We start from the raw sequence: 19883 nt of genomic DNA on the forward strand, positions 1-19883 counted from the left end.
GTATGCACCACTACACACAGTGTGATGTTAAGTCTAAGTGTCTTTCCAAATTTATAAACATGAAAATACTTAATCAAATCTTCCCATGAGTTTTCTCAGGCCATATTATTGCTAATGTGAATCTAAAAGAATATGTCTTAAAATGTTATAAGATGCTACTTAATGGTAAAACAATGTAAAAAAAAAAAGGTTTACAGTTTTTTTTTTCACCTAATCTTAAAATAAATGGATTTAAAAAGGTTTCAAGAATAAAACAATTTGTTAACAAAGACCTATTATTTTGTTTGTTTTATAAATTGGTAGTCCTTTGCTTAGGTTATGAACATTTTTTAAAGTATTTTTTAGCATTTTCGCAATAGAAAATGTCGATATACACTTATGCTATACCACACTTTAAATAGCAAATTATTATTTTGGTCTATAAAAAATGGTAAATATACCATTAAAAAATTAATAATAAAAATCTACAAAAGTTTTTATTGCACACTATATAGTTGTAAATTCACTTGATCTGAACATTCAAAAAGTTTTAAAAATTTGCATCACAGGGTACCTTGATGCGAACTCTTTTAATATAAGTGGCATTCATAGGTCAGCTAGGTTGGCATTATTAGGATCCATGATAACACTGTAAAACTTTTATAAAAACATTGAAAAAGTTAACATTAATAGTTTGAGATGGTACAAGCTGTCACAGGTCAAGCAGTTTTTCAAGCCAGCCAAGGTCATTTTAGAATGACTTTACACTGCTTGTGCACATAATTACTCCCAGCAAATTAATACATACACATTTATACACACATACATGTATATTAAAATAAATAAACTTACCCTTTACATAACTGATCAACAGTTATTACATTTTTAATTATCATGTCATGAAGCAATGCTCCAATGGACTTTCTTTCTTCTGATTTAATTTCAATAACTATTGTAATAGCTTCTTCAACAAACAAGTAGTAAAGATACGAACAATTAACTTCTTTCAAACAAGTTATAGCTTCCTAAATTAATAAAAATATATAAATAAAAGATTAAATAAAATTGAATATAAAAAAATGCAACTATATAGGATATAAAGTGACACAAATTGCAAACTATGACATTATGCTAAAAAATAGTTGAATATAAAAGCAGGACACATATATAGTAAAGCAGTCTGGATGTAGAAACATTTTATCTGTATAAGGATGGTTAAAAAAAGTTTATTTTTTTAGTATACTGAAAATACTTGTTCTCAAACAGATACGAAATAGATACTAACCAGATACTAGCTCAACATGAGAGCTTTAAAAAGTTATAAAAATTAGAGATGAAACAACTATAGATTAACAACATAATTATAAGCTAAGTATACTTAGACCTTGCATTTTATGAAGCATAACGTACTGAAAATATTCCAAAAACAAATCCTACTTTAATACAAACGCTATTTTTATTTTTATCTTGCCACTTAATAGCAAAAAGCAAAAAAAAGCGGTAATAACTATAACCTAAACAAAATAGAATTAAAAGAACCCAAAGAATAAAAGTTTTAATAAGAAAAATGTCGACTAACAAAAAACTAAAATGAACTCTTAAAACTGGTTGAAAACTTACATTTGTATCTCTTATACTTAGATACTCATTTATTGTAGATTTTGTCTTTTTTCTCATGTCTTCTTCAGAGATTTTAATTACTGTAGAATCAATGTCAGAAGCTGCATCCATCATTTCAACAGGAGTTTGAGCACTAGATCGGGGACTATCACAACCATTTTGACTGTGTTTAGAAAATTGATTTTTGATTGAAGTTATATCCTGGACAGCACGAATTGCAGCACTGCAATCTACACGGCTAGATTTACCACCTGAGGTCTGTGAAGTATTTAATCCACGACTTCTAATTTTTAAGATAAAGTATTTATGCAATAAAAATAATAATTCATGATATATTTAAAAAAAATCAAATTCTGTTCAAAAATTGTTTCATAAAAACAATTTTTTTTTTTTAACCTTATTTTTGAATTTTTATAACTTCACTTCCTTTGAGTGCCAGGTTGACTTACTTATAAAGAACTTTTTAACATTAGGGACCCTATAAATACTGATGGGTCTTAAAGCACCACTAAAAATTATTATAACTTAAAAAATTAAATTATTTTATAAAATATATTTATGGCCAACAGGCATTTTTTATATATTTTTTTCTTTTTTGATCCACTCTTATAAAGAAACCTATTTCTTCAACAAAACAATTTGTTTAGAATTTGATTAAAATTTTATAAATAGGCAAATAAAACATTTAAAAATTTCTAAATATTAGCTAAAAATGTGAACAAATAATTTTTTAAACAAATATTGATATCTGATTGGGTTGGGATTCAATTTGAAATAACACATACAATCAATAACTAAATAAAAATAAAACAAATTAAAAACATACCCTCGTTTGCTGTCAAAACCTGATGGTGCAATTTGTTCACTAAGAACATCATAACGATTTGTCTGTCTATTCTGAACAGATTCAACAGATGCAGGAGCACCAGAACTACTAATACTGTTTCCACCACTAGCTCCTCTTGACCAAGAAGAACGAAAACCACCAGGTCCAAGAGATATATTTTCAGATATATTTTCTAAACAATAATAATCGAAGTTTACATTATTTAATTATAATTGTGAATTAAACTTAAAAACAAAAAATAATTTTTTACAAGTCAAATAAAGAAAAAGGAAAAAAAAAATTATCCAAGAAAATTATATAAACAACCTTTGCAATTTTAAACTTGCTTGCATTAACTGGTGTAGCAGGAAAATTTTTTGACTCAGATGGAATGTTAGTCCAGTGACAAATAACTGTTGATTTAAAAAAAAAAAATTATAGGTATTGGGCATGATAGTCGCTTAGCAGGACTATCATGCCCAATATCTATAATTTTTTTTTTTAAATCAACAGTTATTTGTCACAAAAATTAAATTAAAAAAATAAACTGCAAACTTCAACACACTTCTTTGAGATCCTCTTTCTTTTGGTCTCATTTTATCCTGTTGTCTCATTTTTTTCATTTCTTTTTCTTCATATTTTGCTTCTTTGTGTATTTGATCAATTGTTTTTGGATTGCTATCATCTTTACGTGGTATCCAATTGCAACTACGCAGATCAATAATATCTTTGATAGCAAACTTAATTCTAGTTGATATCTTCTTACGGTCAATAATTTTGCTCATTTGAGCAAAATACTGATCGACACGTAACTAAAAATAAATATATCATCATGATTTAATATGAATTAGAAAAGAGAATAAAATATTTCCAATTAAGTAAATTTTGAAAGTCAAGCCCTACAATATGCTGAAATAAAAAAATTCAGCTTATCTAATTAAAATACAATGTTTGATTTCCGTTAGAAAAGAAAATCTCTAGTTGAGAATGAAGTAACATGCTAGAAAAATTTAATTCATCAAATTGTGTTTTATTAGCAAAGATCAATTAACTTTAAAATATTGAATGTCTGACTTTGAGATGATTAAAGGCTTCTTTAATAGAGTACATCAAAAATCTTTATGTCAGCATAACCTTATCTCCAATACTATTAACATTTTTGGCATCACAAGCACATGATGTAACTTGACTAAACTCATCTGATTCAAAAAATAAAACTGTATTCTGCATTAAAGTCTGCAGATAATTTATATATTACAATTAAATTGAAAAATTCAAACAGTTAATCCTGAAGAGACAACTCATAAAAAATAACACCGCAGAAAAACTTTACTTAACTTTAACAAGGAAACGCTGGAAATAAAAAATATATGACTGCTTGCATGTAACAATGGGCAGTTATGATGGAGCAGAAATATTTATGAATTTGATACAGCCTTTTTAGAAAAAGAAAAAACCGAAGTATAATAAATAAAAAGATTGCTGCCCCATCCCAAACCCTCAGTCGATGTAGCAGCACTTCGCTGCGAGTCAGGCTATTTGTCAGTCGATGTATGTAATGAAGAACCTGGCATATAATATATTGTTTTGACGATTTAACCGGTGACGGTTTAATAATAATTGCTGATATTTAGGTTGAAAATAAATAACTTCGACACATTTATCTTTATTAATGTTTTTATATTAGAAAAAAAAAAAAAAAAAAAAAAAGTAGCAAATGATGTTAATTAAAGTAATACTGAAAGTTTTATAAAGTTTTAGTAGAATTGTTTAATTATATAAAACTTTTTTATAAGTAAAATAATAAAAAATGTAAATAATATTAAAAATATTAAATTTTATAAGCGACGACTTTAAACAGCAATGATCTCTTTGATAATCTTTATATAAGAATCATTCAAATTAAATAATGATCATTAGTTATGTTTTGATATAGTCGAAAAGCATTTAAATAAAGTAACAAAACAATGCTAATGATTTTTTATGAATACTTTTATAAATAATTTCTTTTGTTTACATTACTGCAAAGAATTTTTATTTTAAGTTTGGAAACTTTATTTAACTTTTAAATGTACGCATTACTTTGACAAACATTAATGCGAGTTGTTACTTTATTTAGAAAGGTTTTTGCATAAAATTATATTAGATAAACAACAAAGTTATTTAATCTAAACAATCTTATTGATATAGTTTATTATTTATTTTAGTTAAGTTATAATTCATTTTTAATAAGTTATCTATAAGTTATTTTTATTTTATCGATCATTTTTTTTTTACAAAGATTTATTTGCTTCATTAATATGTAAATGTAACCCAGTACAAAAAAAAGAAGAAAAAAAGACAAAAAAATATAATTTGGTTCAACTGAGCAAAATGGTTTCTACTAACACAGGAAAGTGAGGATGAGGGAGAGTGTTTATCCAACAATTATAAAGCTTCTTTAAAATTGTTGGATAAACACTTCCCCTCCCCTCATCCTCTAATAAATTACTCAAAATTTTAAATACAAATTCAATTAAAATCAGCTACAGTTACACACACACACACACACACACACACACACACACACACACACACACACACACACACACACACACACACACACACACACACACACAAGAAAGAATCATATAAGTCACAATAATGGTTTCGTAGAAAATAAATTCTATAATATTTCCAAAAAATGCATATTATGTCTACAAGAAAAAATTTGAAAAATTTACACATATGAATCAAGAATGTTTATCAAATAAAAAACTGTATATTAAATGTATATTGAAAGAAGGTGCTAATGATAGAGATAGCCTTACGTAAACTCTACTAAGGCTAAACCTCAACTCATAACATAACTGAAATTAACTTAAAAACTGACATAACTCTTCTAAAGATGATTAGTCTCTATAGCAACAACAAAAAAAAAGTAAAATTTGAATTTCTAACCTTAGCCTTAGGATGATCAAAATCTTTGCTGATAGTTGCAAGAAGTTTGCACAAACATTCTAATTGGTCTTCTGCTGACTCTACTTTTTCACATTTAAGAAGCTTGATTACACAATCATGTATAATATTCTCTGAAATCATCTAAATAAAAAATTAAACCTTTTAATTCAATTCATAAAATTACTACAAAAAATACAAGTTGTCTATTAATATATAACAACTTTTATATAACCCCTTTCCTCATAAAGCAGTATATATAATTTTAAATTAAAGGATAGTATGTTAAAATGCATTATGACTTTATCAATATATGATAAGATATACTGCTAATAACTTATTTTTAACTTAACCATCATTTAACCATGTTATATTAAAACATTACTAAAAATTAAATAGTACTAGAGGCCTTGCAGTATTTATCATCAGTAGTACTATTGCAATTTTTATTTGCAATATTACTACTAATGATTTAATTTGATTAAAGTAATTTTTTAAAACTAATTGACCACAGCAGTTCGAATCTTTTAACTAATAAAGTGTTTCGATAATTTGTGGGAAAAAGCTAAACTTATCTACTAATAAAAAAAAAAAAAATCCTAAAAAAAGGAAACAAAATTGTAACGAAATATCAAGTTCAATTGCATATACTGTAATAATTAAAAAATATATATATATTTTTTAATGTTTAAATTTTCAAAACTTTGGTATTCTTTTTTTAGAGTCGTTGATAAAAAACACATCTTTTATAACGACTTAACCACAATTGAAAGTTTTGATATGCAATTTATTCACGATAATCAGTGTATATAATTTTAATCAGTGCATATAAATAAGAAACTTATTTGCTATGTATGCTAGAACTAGTGATGTGCCATCCAACATTTTTGCCGAACGAGTAGTAAAAGTTGTATAAGATATTAAAAGTCTTTGCAAATCTGAAGCAATTTTGTATTTGAATATTTATAAATAAATCACGTTTTAAGCAAATGCAAATCTTTTTAATTAATGTAGTTTTATCAATATAGCTTATTAAACATTCTAATATTTTGAAAATTTTTTTTTAATAAAATATTAGAATGTTTAATAAATTTAAAGTAAAATGTTTTCTGCTTTGTCCTAAAATAATAACTCAAGTTATTATTTTAGGACAAAGCGGAAACAGTGATATAAAAGAAATCCTTGCTTTCACAACAAAATAGCCAAAAGTTGCTAATCACATAACAAATATGCCTCGTAACTCTTTACTGGTAATTTGAAGTAAAATGTTTGAACCTATAAAAACTACTTACTGGTTTATTAAAAAAAGTAGAACATTTTAAAATCGATTTCTCAAATCTAAAAAGAATAACCATTAAATTACTTAAAAAAGTTCTATTGTTTTAACATTTACGTAAGAAATACTCAAAAAAAAATTAAAAGCAAAAAACATAAACAAAAAATAAAAAAGTCGAATTTTCACAGTCTTTTAGTATAAATCTGTGGACACATCATTACCAATACGAATTTATAATTCTTTAAATGGAGGCGTATTTGTTATGTGATTAACAACTTTTGGCTCGGCTTTCTAGTGGGTCAGTGCATGAGTTTTTTTCTAGAAAAATTATAATGATAAAAACTTTTAATAAAAAAAATATTTTTCTAAGAATAAACTTACTAATAACTTTTTAATTAGTAAAAATAATATGAAAACCTTATGTTTGGGTGACACTTTGAAATTCAACAATGTTTTTTGCATGTCTATGTATATTTGTTTCATTATTTTTCCATTATAAAACTATTTTCACAAAAATAAAACTCATTTTATTATTTTTCAGCCTCAAAATGAAAAAAAGATAATGATAATGATAATGTTAAATTAGAATTAAGGGTAAAAAAGTTTTCTCATCTGAATATATAAAATATTTTGGGGTATTTCTTGACAAAAACCTATCATGGTACAATCAGCTATTTCAAATACATTGTTATTTATTTGTAAAAAATATAATTTGATTAATAAATTTTGCAATGACGAAATAAGTTAATTAAAAGAATAACATAGTTTCTTTAAAAAATGTAATTATCGCATTGGATGCATATCTGAAATTGTTTCTTTTATATTGCCTAATTTCCCATGTTAAAATGAATCACTAGAGATAATGAACATATTGATTGCTCTGTTTAAAAAAATGAATTTAAAAACTTCAAAAAAAGTTGTAAATAGGCTCCTAAAATTTTGTTAAAAAAGCTCAGTAAATTAACAATGCACTAGCCCACAAGATTTTGGAGCATCGTTTCATTTTTTTACATGAAAAACTTGTTAAAATTTTTTTTTTTTATTTTACAAATAAATAGCAATTAGTTTTCTTGCTTTCATGAGCAATAAAAACAGTAAAGTTTAGCAAAGACATTTGAAAAACAAATTTAAAAATTGTCTGTGTTTCTAACGCAAATTATAAAGTATTTCCTTAATATACTGACTGAAAAAAGTTGAATAAAATTGTTTATCTAAAATAATTTTTTTTTTTGTTATATTTTTATCTTTTTTTCTTCTTCCACATGTATCAATTTTGGTAGTGGATAATAACAAACGCCCTAAAATGGGGCATAGTGATAACAAACGCCCTAAAATAAGAAAATAAAAAGAGTAAAATATTTAGTTTTATTTTTTTGACAATTTTCTTTTTTTCAATATGCGAATTTTTTTTTTGGCTTGTCTTTATTAGATTTTCTATTTCGTATAGTCTTCGGTTCTTTTCTTCGAGTATTGCTGTTTTATTCTCTAGTTTCTTTATTTTGCCGCAAATACTTAAAACGCTTACTTATATAAAAATGTGGTCAAGTTGTCTAAAAAAATTACTTTAAGTGTGGACAATTTTTCATTTGGAAAACTTCCACATTGCTTTCAATTTTTCATCATGCTTTCATTCAGATTTATTGATTGATGTTTTTAGGTTTCCATGAACTGTGTGGAGAAAAACATGTCAATATCTATTCAGACTGCATACTCATTAGGTTCGTGATCTTCTTCTACCAGTCTTAAAAAATTTTAATTAACATAAGGCCCATCTAAAGATATCTAAATCATTTTTTGTATGTTGAGTTGAGAAACACCTTGATTATAAGATTTTAATAATTGCTCCAAATTTTCACCTTTTTTCATTCATTCAGTTGGATGGTTCCAGAATCGTACAATATTGCCCATCAGCAAAGATTATTTTTCTAAACACCATTTATTAAAATTATATTACTGTATATATCATCTATTAAAAAAATAAGCGCTTGAATTTGCGTTATAAAATAAAGTTTAATCTATGTTATGTGCAAATTTTTAATGCAGCATCAGAACACGTTTTTTTTTAATTTAATTTTGAGTTTAAAAAAAATGTTGAAGAAGGAAAACCAAAAAAACAATTGCAATAAAAAGAGCTAAAAAATTTTTTAAAAATAAATAAAACTTAAACATTAAAAAATACTAGCTCCATTCTGAAATACTGTTCTGATTTCACATTTTTTTTTTGTTCTGAAATACTGTTCCGATTTGATTTTATTACTAATATTGAAAAGAAAAAAATCAAATGTATGTATTAAATGAATTTTTCGAGAAAATAAAAAATATTTGAAAACTTGTATTATATATATGTATATATATATATATGTATGTATGTATATATATACATATATATACAGTGGCGGCAGAAAGTCATGCAGCAACTTTTACAACAAAATTTTGATTATAGAATAGGTTTTGAAAATAAAAACAACCAGATTTCAAGTTCTTTAATGTCAAGGTTGTTTACTTTGTGTAGGAACTTTAAATTTTTTTGTGACTTTTAATTTTTAGTAACTTTGTGGTAATTTGGATGTTAATTTATGTGATCAGCTGATGTCCCTTTAAATTTTGTTTACAATTGATATATTTGATAATACTTTATTTATTTGTATTTTGGGCTTGTCACTTACCAGTCCATGTTATTTTGTATTTGTTTTTCGGTTTTTAGTGGATATTACTTGTAATTTTTACATTGGTTGCATTATTTATTGTTTCATTTTGGAAAATGGAGGTTAATATGATGGGCCTAATTGTGCAATTAAGACTTGGAATTGGGAGTCACAAATTTTACTTGCTTAGCATTTATTTGGCACTATTTTTCATTCTAAATATTGTTTAATGATGTATTTCATGTTACTTCGTATTATAAAACAATTTTTTTTATTTTAGATTTATTTTATAAAATTATTATCATGACTGGACCGAAGAAGCTGACTGCGGAAGAGCGGCTTGAGGTGGTTGTGCAGGTCAGGAATGGGTCGATTTTTGATGCAGTGGCTCAGAAAATTGGAATAAGCAAGTCAACAGTAACTAGGCTGATGAGGAAATACAGGGAGACAGGATTGGTGGCTGATAGATCCCGCAGTGGTCATCCAAAGAAGACGTCAACTAGAGATGATCGTCTTCTTGTCCGAATGAGCTTAGCGGATAGGCGGTTAACTGCCCCTGATATAGCTGCCAGGCTGTATAGACTATATAGAATCAGGCTGGTTGTTAGGACTGTTAGAGCCAGGCTGCAGAAAGCTGGTTTAAACACTTGGAGTCTTGGAGTGGCCTCCTCAGAGCCCTGACCTCAATCCCATTGAACATCTGTGGGAGATCATCTTCCGAAAGCTGCAGGTATCCAAACCCACTGGTTTGGAAGATTTGTGGAGGTGTTTGAATGAAGCGTGGGAAAGCATCACTCTAGAAATCTTACATTCATTGGTCGAGTCTATGCCACGGCGTATCATGCATGTCCTCAAAGCCAAAGGTGGCCATACAATATAATAAACATATTATTTTTATTTTTAAGGCATTTATATATCATGTTGCTAACATTTGGGACAGTTATTAGTGTTTTTTAAATAAAATTTATATGTGTAAATAGTAAAAAAGTGTTATTTTTCAGTTGGGTGCATGACTTTTTGCCGCCACTGTATGTATATATATATATATATATATATATATATATATATATATATATATATATATATATATATATAGGGGGATATGACCCCCTCAGCTACTGTGAAGGGAGGCCGAAATGTTCATGTCTGTCTCTCCAGACGTTTTTTTTCAATGTTTTTTTTTTACTTTTGTAGTTTTATTTGTAGTGCATTATTTATTAATTTAGGTTTTTTGGTGCTTCGCCGCCCCCTCCCCATAAAATTTCACGCTATGACTTATGTGTATGTGCATATACACACAATTGCATAGCTATATACCACAGCAAACCAAAACTAGGCTATCCTTTTATCTTCTTTTTGTATATTTATCTACTTGTGCTTATAAATGAAGTTATAATAAACTAAATCAAAAATCCAGATTATTTATTGCTATCAAAATTAAAGGGTTTTCTTAGAACACTTTTTTCAACAAAAAGAGAAACTGACAAGTTTATTTGGTTGATTAATCAATTCTTTTCAATATGAGGTTGTTTGTAGCAATATCCCCTATTGACTTTCAGTATTGCTTTAATACAATCTTGAAGCGATAAGAAAACTTTATTAAGTGCACCACCTTTTATTTCGTCAAACGTTTCATGTACAAGCTTGATTATCTCGCCAACATTGGAGGGGCTGTTACTGAAATATTTACTTTGTAGTGCTCTAAAATATCTTAAATCTAGGATATTTATATCTGGACCATTTGATGGCTGACAAAATAAATGAATATCAAACTCATCCTGAGATGTCATAATTTCAGAATCATTAATGGCTATATGCAATTTTGCATTGTTGTGTTGCTTAAAAATAGTTTGACTCTTTTCAATATGATTTCCTGGCCATTTTGAATGTATGGCTGGTAAAACATTATTTCATAGCATGTTGCGATACTCAAATTTATCTATAACAATGGGAGTTGTAACTAGTGTTCCCTCATTTTGATTCTTACTCTATTCTTTGCAGGCTCTTTCTTTACAAATGGCCAAATGCCAATCTTTCCATCAAACCATTCATTTGTATGTTGGTCAAATCTTGGTCTTGCAACGTAAAATTGTAAATAAGAAAAAATAAATTTACTACGATGCTTTCTACTTTGATCTATTAAAAAAGGTTCCACAGCTGACGCACACACTTACAGATCACCAGTCCTAAGTCGATGAAAAAAGGTTGTTGTTGGAATATTTAAAAACCCTGCCAATGAATGAATGGTTTTACGCTTGTTCAAAGGGAATTTACTGATTCTTTCTCAATTAATCCAATATAGTAGGTTGAAAATGCAATAAGATTAAAAATAAGTAACTCATGTTTTAATTAGTAATAAGTATGAAAAATCAAACAATTCTAATAATTTCAAAATAAGGTCCAGTTATAGGCCACCATTTAAACTTTTGCAACAACATGATCATCATTCAAAAGTTAACATGGCTTTTTATAAAATTAATTACTTCTTTTATCTTACCGCTTATAGAATAATTTAAAGACTAAAAAAATGATAAAAAGTCGCTTTATGGAAACCCTCTAGGCATACATAAAATTGCTTTATGCGCACAGAAACTGGCAGCAGCTTAACTCTTTAAGACAAGGCTCGAGATCAGATCAGCTGCCTCTTTTAAGTAATCAAAAAGAAAACTTTTTGAAAGACAGGAATATAAAGTTGAATCATTAAAAAAATAGAACCACTTTAAATGTAAGGTTGTCAGGAAGATCATTAATATAGATAAGAAACAATACAGGAGCAAGGATAGAATCATGTGGTACCCAGAAAGTTACAAGAAATAAAAAAAAATGTTCGCCTTTGAGAATGACTTTAATAAAGCAATTAGAGAAAAATGATTTGATAATCTCAAAATCTTTTTCAGATACACCATATAAAGCAAGCTTAAGAGAAGACCTACATGCTAAACTAGAAAGAAAGCCTTAGATATGTCAAGAACAATTTTAATATAAAAAAGTAGTTGTTAATTAATCAAATTTTATTTAAGTATTAAATAAAATTTGTTATTAATCAATACAGCGTATATCCTGTTAATAAAGGATAAAAAACAGTGTTTAAATATTGCACATCACACTCATTACATAATACTCATTAATCTGATCCTATCTTGAATTAGTTTAAAATTTATTATTTTTGGTATTCATTTTTAGATCAAATGCTCATTTGAAAACATACTACTTGTAAATAATTTAATATTTTGTGAACTTTTACAAAAAAGTTTTACAAACATTTTATACGAAAAAAAGAAAAGAAAATTTTAAAAAAGACCACCTTAATGTAGCACATTATCATTTAATGTAGCAATTAATGTAGCACATTTACAATTTTAAAAAATACCTTTAACTTACTTTAAGCTTGAACAACTCTCCTATAAAACGTATATTTCCAAGCATCCGTCTTCGATTCATTATTTCACGCTTGTCTAAATCTGCTTTCCGTAGTTTTGACTCTGCTTCCTTTAAAACAAATTTGAAATGCAATATCAAGATTTTGAAGAGGTAAGAATAGAGGATTTAATAACACAACTTAACTAGAGCATCAACTAAAAACAAATGTTTTTTTTTTAAGATGCAACTCTAAAACCCAAGCACTTCTAAAAATACATTTTTAATTGGTTTTATTTTTGGTACTATTTTTTAGAATTTAGATATTATTGAACTTTTAAATAGTTACAGTGGCATTAAACCTATAAACATGCATGCATTTTATTTAATAAAAATGTGTATTATATATCAGCTACAACAATTTAGACTAAAATATTTAAAAAACAAACAAACAGCAAAATAAAAACAAAATTTTGCTATCAAAAGTAATTGTTTCAAGTCAACTTTTATTTTATTTCATCATACTCATATATTAAACTTTCAACATAGGTTGATCTTGAGAGCTAAATTTTTTAGTTTGTAACATATTTTTTATTTTAAATAATGATGAATTTAAAAAAATTTAAATTTTCGTTTCACAAATTTTTATTTAGTAAATGTTGTATAAACTCTAAAAAATAATATAACTAATATATGTAAATAAACCAAACAACTAAAACTATGCTATACAGAAAGAAAGGTTTTGTTGCTACATTGTTTAATGAGGCACCTGTATAACATGGAAGTTTTAAAACTCAACAAGCTGTATTCAAATTTTGCATCCAGAAACTTGCAAAAAAAAAAAAAAAAAAAGGCACATAAACACACCACTAACTGTATTTACTAAACTTCAATGGATTTAATTTTTTGTCATTTGAATTCTTGTAAAAGGAAAAGTAGGCCTAAAACCTCAAGAATTAAAAACCGTAAACAGAATAAGAATGAATTGGAATAGACTCAAACAACTACAATTTTCAAAAAAGTTCCATTTACACCTTAATAAAATTGCCTATATTTAATAATATTGCCTATAAAACCTATATTTCCTCAGACAAAACCATTAATAAAAAAGAAAAGCAAGTAATTAATTTAATTATTATAAATATTTAATTCATTGAATGGTCTAGCTATAAATGAAGTAAATAGTAAAATAGAAAACAACTAAAAATTAAAATCATGATGTAAATTTTTAAAATAGGATGTATCACAAATGGATTTAGCACATGCCGTCTATGGTACTAAATGTTCATTAAGACTTTTTGAAAATAAACTGTGGATGAAATTTCTTGCAAAATTGCCAACTGCATTTAAATCACCTGACCATGATATGTTGCCTAAATTCTTACTTAAAAGGGTTTATAATGAAACCTCAACAAAACATTAAGTTCTTGTCATAACTGCTTCCAATGTTGCAATTTTATGTGATGGTTAGAACAATATCAGGTAAAAAAAAAAGTTTAAATTTATAGGATGGATTTAGATAAATACTGATTTATGCCCTAGATAGGGGGTCTCAAACTTTAATATAATTTTAAACTTTATATAACAATGTGTATAATTTAGAATTTATATAATTTAGAATTTGAATAATTGAGAACTTGTATGTGTGAATATTAGAATTTAAATGAAAACAACTGTAAATATAATAAATTTCTCTATCAGTAATAATAATTAGTTATTAAGTGGATCATTGATTACTGTAATTTACAGATTGCAGGAATGAAGAAATCAATAATTTCGTTGTTACAATAACTTCTTGGTCTCGCAAGTATTTTAGATCAGCATCTAAACAGGTAATCTATTAAGATTACTTTATCTTATAATAGTTGGATACCATATTTTATTTCTTATTCTCAAAAGTAGTAACTAAATTAAGGTTTTTAGAATAAAAAATAAATAAGAAATAAAAATAGAATAAGAAATAATTTTTGTAGATAACGATTTATTAAACACACTTTTTAAGGTGCAGAAAATTATACTGGCAAAAATATAGCAAAAGTAATTTTAAAAATACTGTGTAAAGTCAGACCTATGAAAGTTCTAGATACATGTACTGACAATACAGCCAATATGAAAAGAGCATGGCATCTAACAGTTCATGATTATCCTCACATATACCCTTATTGATGCCTAGCTTATACACTAAATTTGATTTTCACTAATGCAAGTAACCTTAAATCAATAGTAGCTTCCCAGCAAGATTGCACAATGGCAAAAGCAATAAAGAACTCACATAATTAAAATTGTTAAAAAAAAACACAAATTATGACAGTAAAATTAACACAAACTATGGCATATAATGTATAATGACAGAAATTATGACAAGCAACACAATCATTAAAAGTTTTAAAACTAGTTTTATTAAAAATAATTTATCAAACATAATAACCATATTAAATATTATCTTATAAAGATCATTTCCTAAATGATCTTTATAAGATGAAATATATAAATATCAAATATCATATAAATATAAATGTATAAATGTACTAAATATCATTGAATGTAAGTAGAGTAAAAATTAGACAGCTTAGTATTTTGTTTTAATATTTTTGTTTATTCAGATGGAGTTCAATTTTTCCACTATATGAATAGTTTTCACAACAAAAGGTGATTAGCAGGATAAAGGATTAGCTGTAGATGATGATAAACCACTTGCTGAGACTATTCAAAACCTAAATTTATCAGAAGTATTCTGGGATAAAGCGGATAGGTTTATTAAGTTATTAAAACCAATAGCCATAGTCTCTCCATCGTGGCAAAAACTTTTTCAGATTTATAAAAATCTTTTTATAACAATATTCTTTGCAACCCAATACTAAAAAAATGAGGGAAAAGTTGCTACAATGCCAGAATTGCCAGAAAAAGAAATTTTCACATACACAACATTTAATTGACTACAAATTTAGTGGATCCATGATATAAAGGATGTGAATTTTCTGTCCCAAAAAACAACATCTTTGAAATATATATGCTAAGACCCCCTTATGCGTTCTATATAATTAAAAAAAAACCTGGTTTTGAAAAATATTTGAATAGAAAATATTTTTAGGGGTCCCCCAAGACCTTTGAACTTATAACAAGTTCTTAAAATTATCTAAAAAAAATTATTCAAAAGTGTATTATGTTGAGTCTCAAATAAAGCAAAATTATATGAAAATTTTAAAAATTATAACTACATTATGTAAAAATAAATATGATAGATTTAACAGTATAAAAAGGTATCTGCGTATCTGGGTTTTTAAGGCACCAATTTTAAAGACAAAAACTGTGACCTTTTTTTTCACATCGTGCTCGAAGTCAGTGTGGTAAGGAAGTATTTATTTGTCTTTTTTTTAGAATTTTATATCAGCTTAGACTTTATTAAAAAAGTAGATTGTTTTATGTTGAATAAATTATGTTGTTTTTTTTACGTGTAATAAATTTTTCAGTTTTTTTATTGTTATTTAAAATTTCATTCATATTCTGGAACTGCATTGATATCGAAGGCATGTTGGTACATATTTGAAATTTTCCAGTTAACTGTATAAATCAATTTTCTATGTGTCTACCAAATTTCATTAAAAAAAATTCCTGACCGCATACCGTATTTTTTGACCCAGTGAAGGTTCCATTTCCACCTCTTTTACTGTTACTGTTACACTTTTTAATTATTTAATTAAACTGTTTCTGTTACTGTTAATTTTTGTTATAAATTCTGTTGTTTTTTTACAGTTACCAGTGATTTTTATTCGGTATAGATATAGAACTGTATAGATGTATTTTCTATGTGCCTGCTAAATTTCATAAAAAATATTCCTGACCACACACCCTATTGTTCCACGCAGTGGAGGTATTTCCACTTCCGTTACATAGTGTTAGGGGGAGGGGCGGTTTTTAACAGTGAGCATTTAGTATACTTGATTTTTTGTTCATAATAATGATATACTTTATTAGAACTGTTATACAAACTTTTTTTTTTAATAGCCTTTTACTACTAAGAATATTTGGGTTTTCTTATTTTATAATTGTAAAATCATTTACACAAAAACTAACAAATATAATTAATTAAGGTGGTTATATAATAATTTTTTTTTGAATGCAAACTCTTTTCACCCACCAAAATTAGTTTAAAGGCAAAATTCTGCAAAATAAAATTTAAAATGCTGAAATTAAAATTATATGATACTTTTTTATGATGATTCTGCATGAAAATCATTAAAAACAAAAACAGCATATTCTCAGCTTTTTCCATACCTATAATTTACCATATAGCCACTTCAAGCTATATATGATATATAAAAATTATCCATATATTTAAAAAATTTTTTTAAAGAATAATAGTGATTTTTTAAATTATTTAATTATGATTATTAGCCGACCCAATTAAATAGTAATATTATGATTGTTAAATTTAATTTAGTGCATCATGGACCTCACAAGAAAACAAATCTATTTTATGGTAAAGCTAAAACTTATTTAGCTTGTAAATTTCCATTACCAGCTCATTTAAATATTGGCTGTAGAAATGTACATGTACTGCATATATTTGCAACCAACAACCCTTCATATAAAGTAACTCTTGAACTAAACGGTAAGTTTTTTAACATCAAAATTTCTATAAGTCAGATTCTGCAACTAGATAGAACATCAAAAGTCTTTGTAAACCATTTTTCACGAAATTTGAAACCATTTTTGGACATCTGCAACATGCTCTTTGCATACCAAATAATAACATCTGCTGTGGCACAAACATCGCAATCTATTGCAACCTCAATTGACATTGCTACGTGTTCTTCATTTTCTTCTCAACAAATCAGTGTTTCATCTGTATCAAATAGTGATCACTTATCTCCTTTATCTTGTCCTACTTTAAAAACCTCTTCTCATGAACCACTATCCAGTTTAAGAGCTGACCAGTTGAGTCCAAAAAAAAAGGTTTTGAGAAAGAGATTAACCATTTTGGCAAACGAAATGGCAATTAAGAAGAGAAAGCATAAAGAAGATATTAAAGGTTTAAGAGATTAAGGCAAAGGCTAGACCATACAGATTTAAATATCTAAATTAAGTTATTACTCATAAGGAAAAGATAATTTCTCAACTTAGAAAAAAATTTAAAGAAAAGTTTTTAAATTTACAGTTGAAAAAACTTCAAAATCAAACTTTTTGTTTGAAACAACAGTTGACATTCACGCAAAGCAAGTTTTCTTATCAAAAGGTAATGTTAAGCCAACAAATTGCTGAAAAAAACTCTGTGATTTTGTACTGCAAAATGACATACTGATTTTACAGGAAGAGTTGGAGGAAATTCAGCAAGTAACACAAAACACCAAAAATGAAAAATGCTACTCAACAGATATTAGGAAACTTATATATGACATGCTTGTGTGCCAAGTTCCTACACATAGTGTGCAATCTCTGCTCCGTAAAATTGGGGAACATACTGGCTATCGATTTAGTCAAATTCCACATCCTACAACTGTAGAACAAATGATGCATGAGCTTGGTGTGCTTTCAGACTTACAGACTGCTGAGATAGCATTTACAACAAAAGATCTGACGCTTAATTTTGATGCAACAACCCAGGAGGGTGTTCATGTAAATGCTGTGCACTTGACAACCGAATCAGTATGTATGGTTGTAGCTATTGATCAACTTCCTGGAGGTGCAGCTTATGACTATCAATCATATTACAAAGTCTGTTAGTAATCTTGCTAAGTTATATAGTGATTTCTATCAACTCAAATATACTGACATAAGAAGCACTATTATTGGGAACATAAGAAATACAATGAGTGATAGAGTTGCAACAAACCATGCAACAATCAAAAAGTTAAACCTTGTTTGGCAGAAATCATTAAATGAACTAAAGTGTCACCTTCACCCCTTGGACACAATGACCAGCTCTTACAAGTCTTCACTTAAAGCATTAGAGACTTCAAAAGAGAAACTTTTTGGAAGAGATTGCATTGCAGCAAACATTGTTGTACAGTTGAATAAACTTCGCTACAAGGATGCAAAAGGTACTCATATAATTTTAAAACCATTCTTTTACTTTGATATATTGTAGTTTTCTGAATAAAATTACGAGTTAAGGTAAAATAAATATTATAATTAGTGCATGTTTTTATTTCACGTTCTTCTTGCAATCCCCAAAATGAGCTTCTTTATGATATTCATAGGTGATGCAAAGGGTTTTGCAACTTTTTTGGACCAACACGAGTTGCCCAGAGGATTGCTACCACCCTATAGAGGGAACAGACTACATATGCTTTTTCACTCATGTGGTATTTTGATCCATCATTATGCCATATTGATGATATTTCTGTGTTTTGGCTTGGCGTTATGCGGAGGTCTGCGAAATAGTTTATTTCAAGACTTCTGAAACAGGTATCTTATTGTTTTTTATACAGGTTCAGATCATTTGATAAAGTGGTACACAATCTTATAGGCTATAGAATTAGTTACAAATATAGTTACAAATACAAATTACAAATAGTAATGACACTTGCAAGATTAACGGGGAGTAAAGACTATTATAAACAAAGTCTATTCTTTGTTACTTATTAACTATTTCACCTTAGGTATCTGTGAGTTGTGTGTTTTAGCTTTAATTGGAAAGCTACTTTCTGGTCCTTGGATGACAAAATTTTATATTGCACCAGGTACGGAACTTGACTACATATCTGGCATTCAGGTAGTAAAAGATGTTCGGAACACTCTTATTGAGAGCATCAAGAATCCCTCATCGCAACTTAAACAAAAAACTGATTTTCTTTGGAAATGATATTGAAGATCTAGTATTTGATTCAATAATCAGCTTTTGCCCAGTAATTGATGAAATGAGTAAAGCATTAGCTGACTGCCTTAATGCAGTTATTAGCGTTATTGACAGGCAGTACAAGCAGCAATTTGAAATGAGTTCTAATGATCACCTTAAAGACCAGACTAAGTCAGCTAGGCTTCACAACATTGATTCAGAAGAACTTATGGGTATGTTTAGTGCTGCAAAGCACAAAGCTCCAAATGCCATTCTTTGTTTTCTTTCTTCAAAACTTTGTGCTTGCAAAAAAAAAAAAAAAACTGCTCTGCTATGCAAAAAGCCAACTGATATTAAAAACAAGTTGATATTATGGCCTATCTCTAATGCCAGAAAAATGCAGTTTAAAAATATGAAATGTCATAATGACCTGATGTTAGAATTGATAAAACAAATGGCAGAAAA

The 19883-nt window shown here is 27.4% G+C and overlaps 1 protein-coding gene across 8 annotated transcripts in view; it reads right to left on the reverse strand.

Moving 5' to 3' along the window:
• The window catches only part of LOC136081661 (uncharacterized), a 180240-nt gene that overhangs the window by 9047 nt on the left and 151310 nt on the right, over window positions 1–19883 (reverse strand). For all 8 annotated transcript variants that reach the window (XM_065799296.1, XM_065799292.1, XM_065799291.1 and 5 more), the window contains 6 exons: window positions 12665–12772; window positions 5366–5506; window positions 2991–3237; window positions 2426–2618; window positions 1600–1882; window positions 832–1004 (listed from right to left, as the gene is read on the reverse strand). In XM_065799296.1, the coding sequence (XP_065655368.1) occupies window positions 832–1004; window positions 1600–1882; window positions 2426–2618; window positions 2991–3237; window positions 5366–5506; window positions 12665–12772 (1145 nt within the window). The remainder of the gene's footprint in view (window positions 1–831; window positions 1005–1599; window positions 1883–2425; window positions 2619–2990; window positions 3238–5365; window positions 5507–12664; window positions 12773–19883) is intronic.

The sequence above is a fragment of the Hydra vulgaris genome, chromosome 06 (assembly GCF_038396675.1).
Source record: "Hydra vulgaris chromosome 06, alternate assembly HydraT2T_AEP".
Taxonomy (NCBI): Eukaryota; Metazoa; Cnidaria; class Hydrozoa; order Anthoathecata; family Hydridae; genus Hydra; species Hydra vulgaris.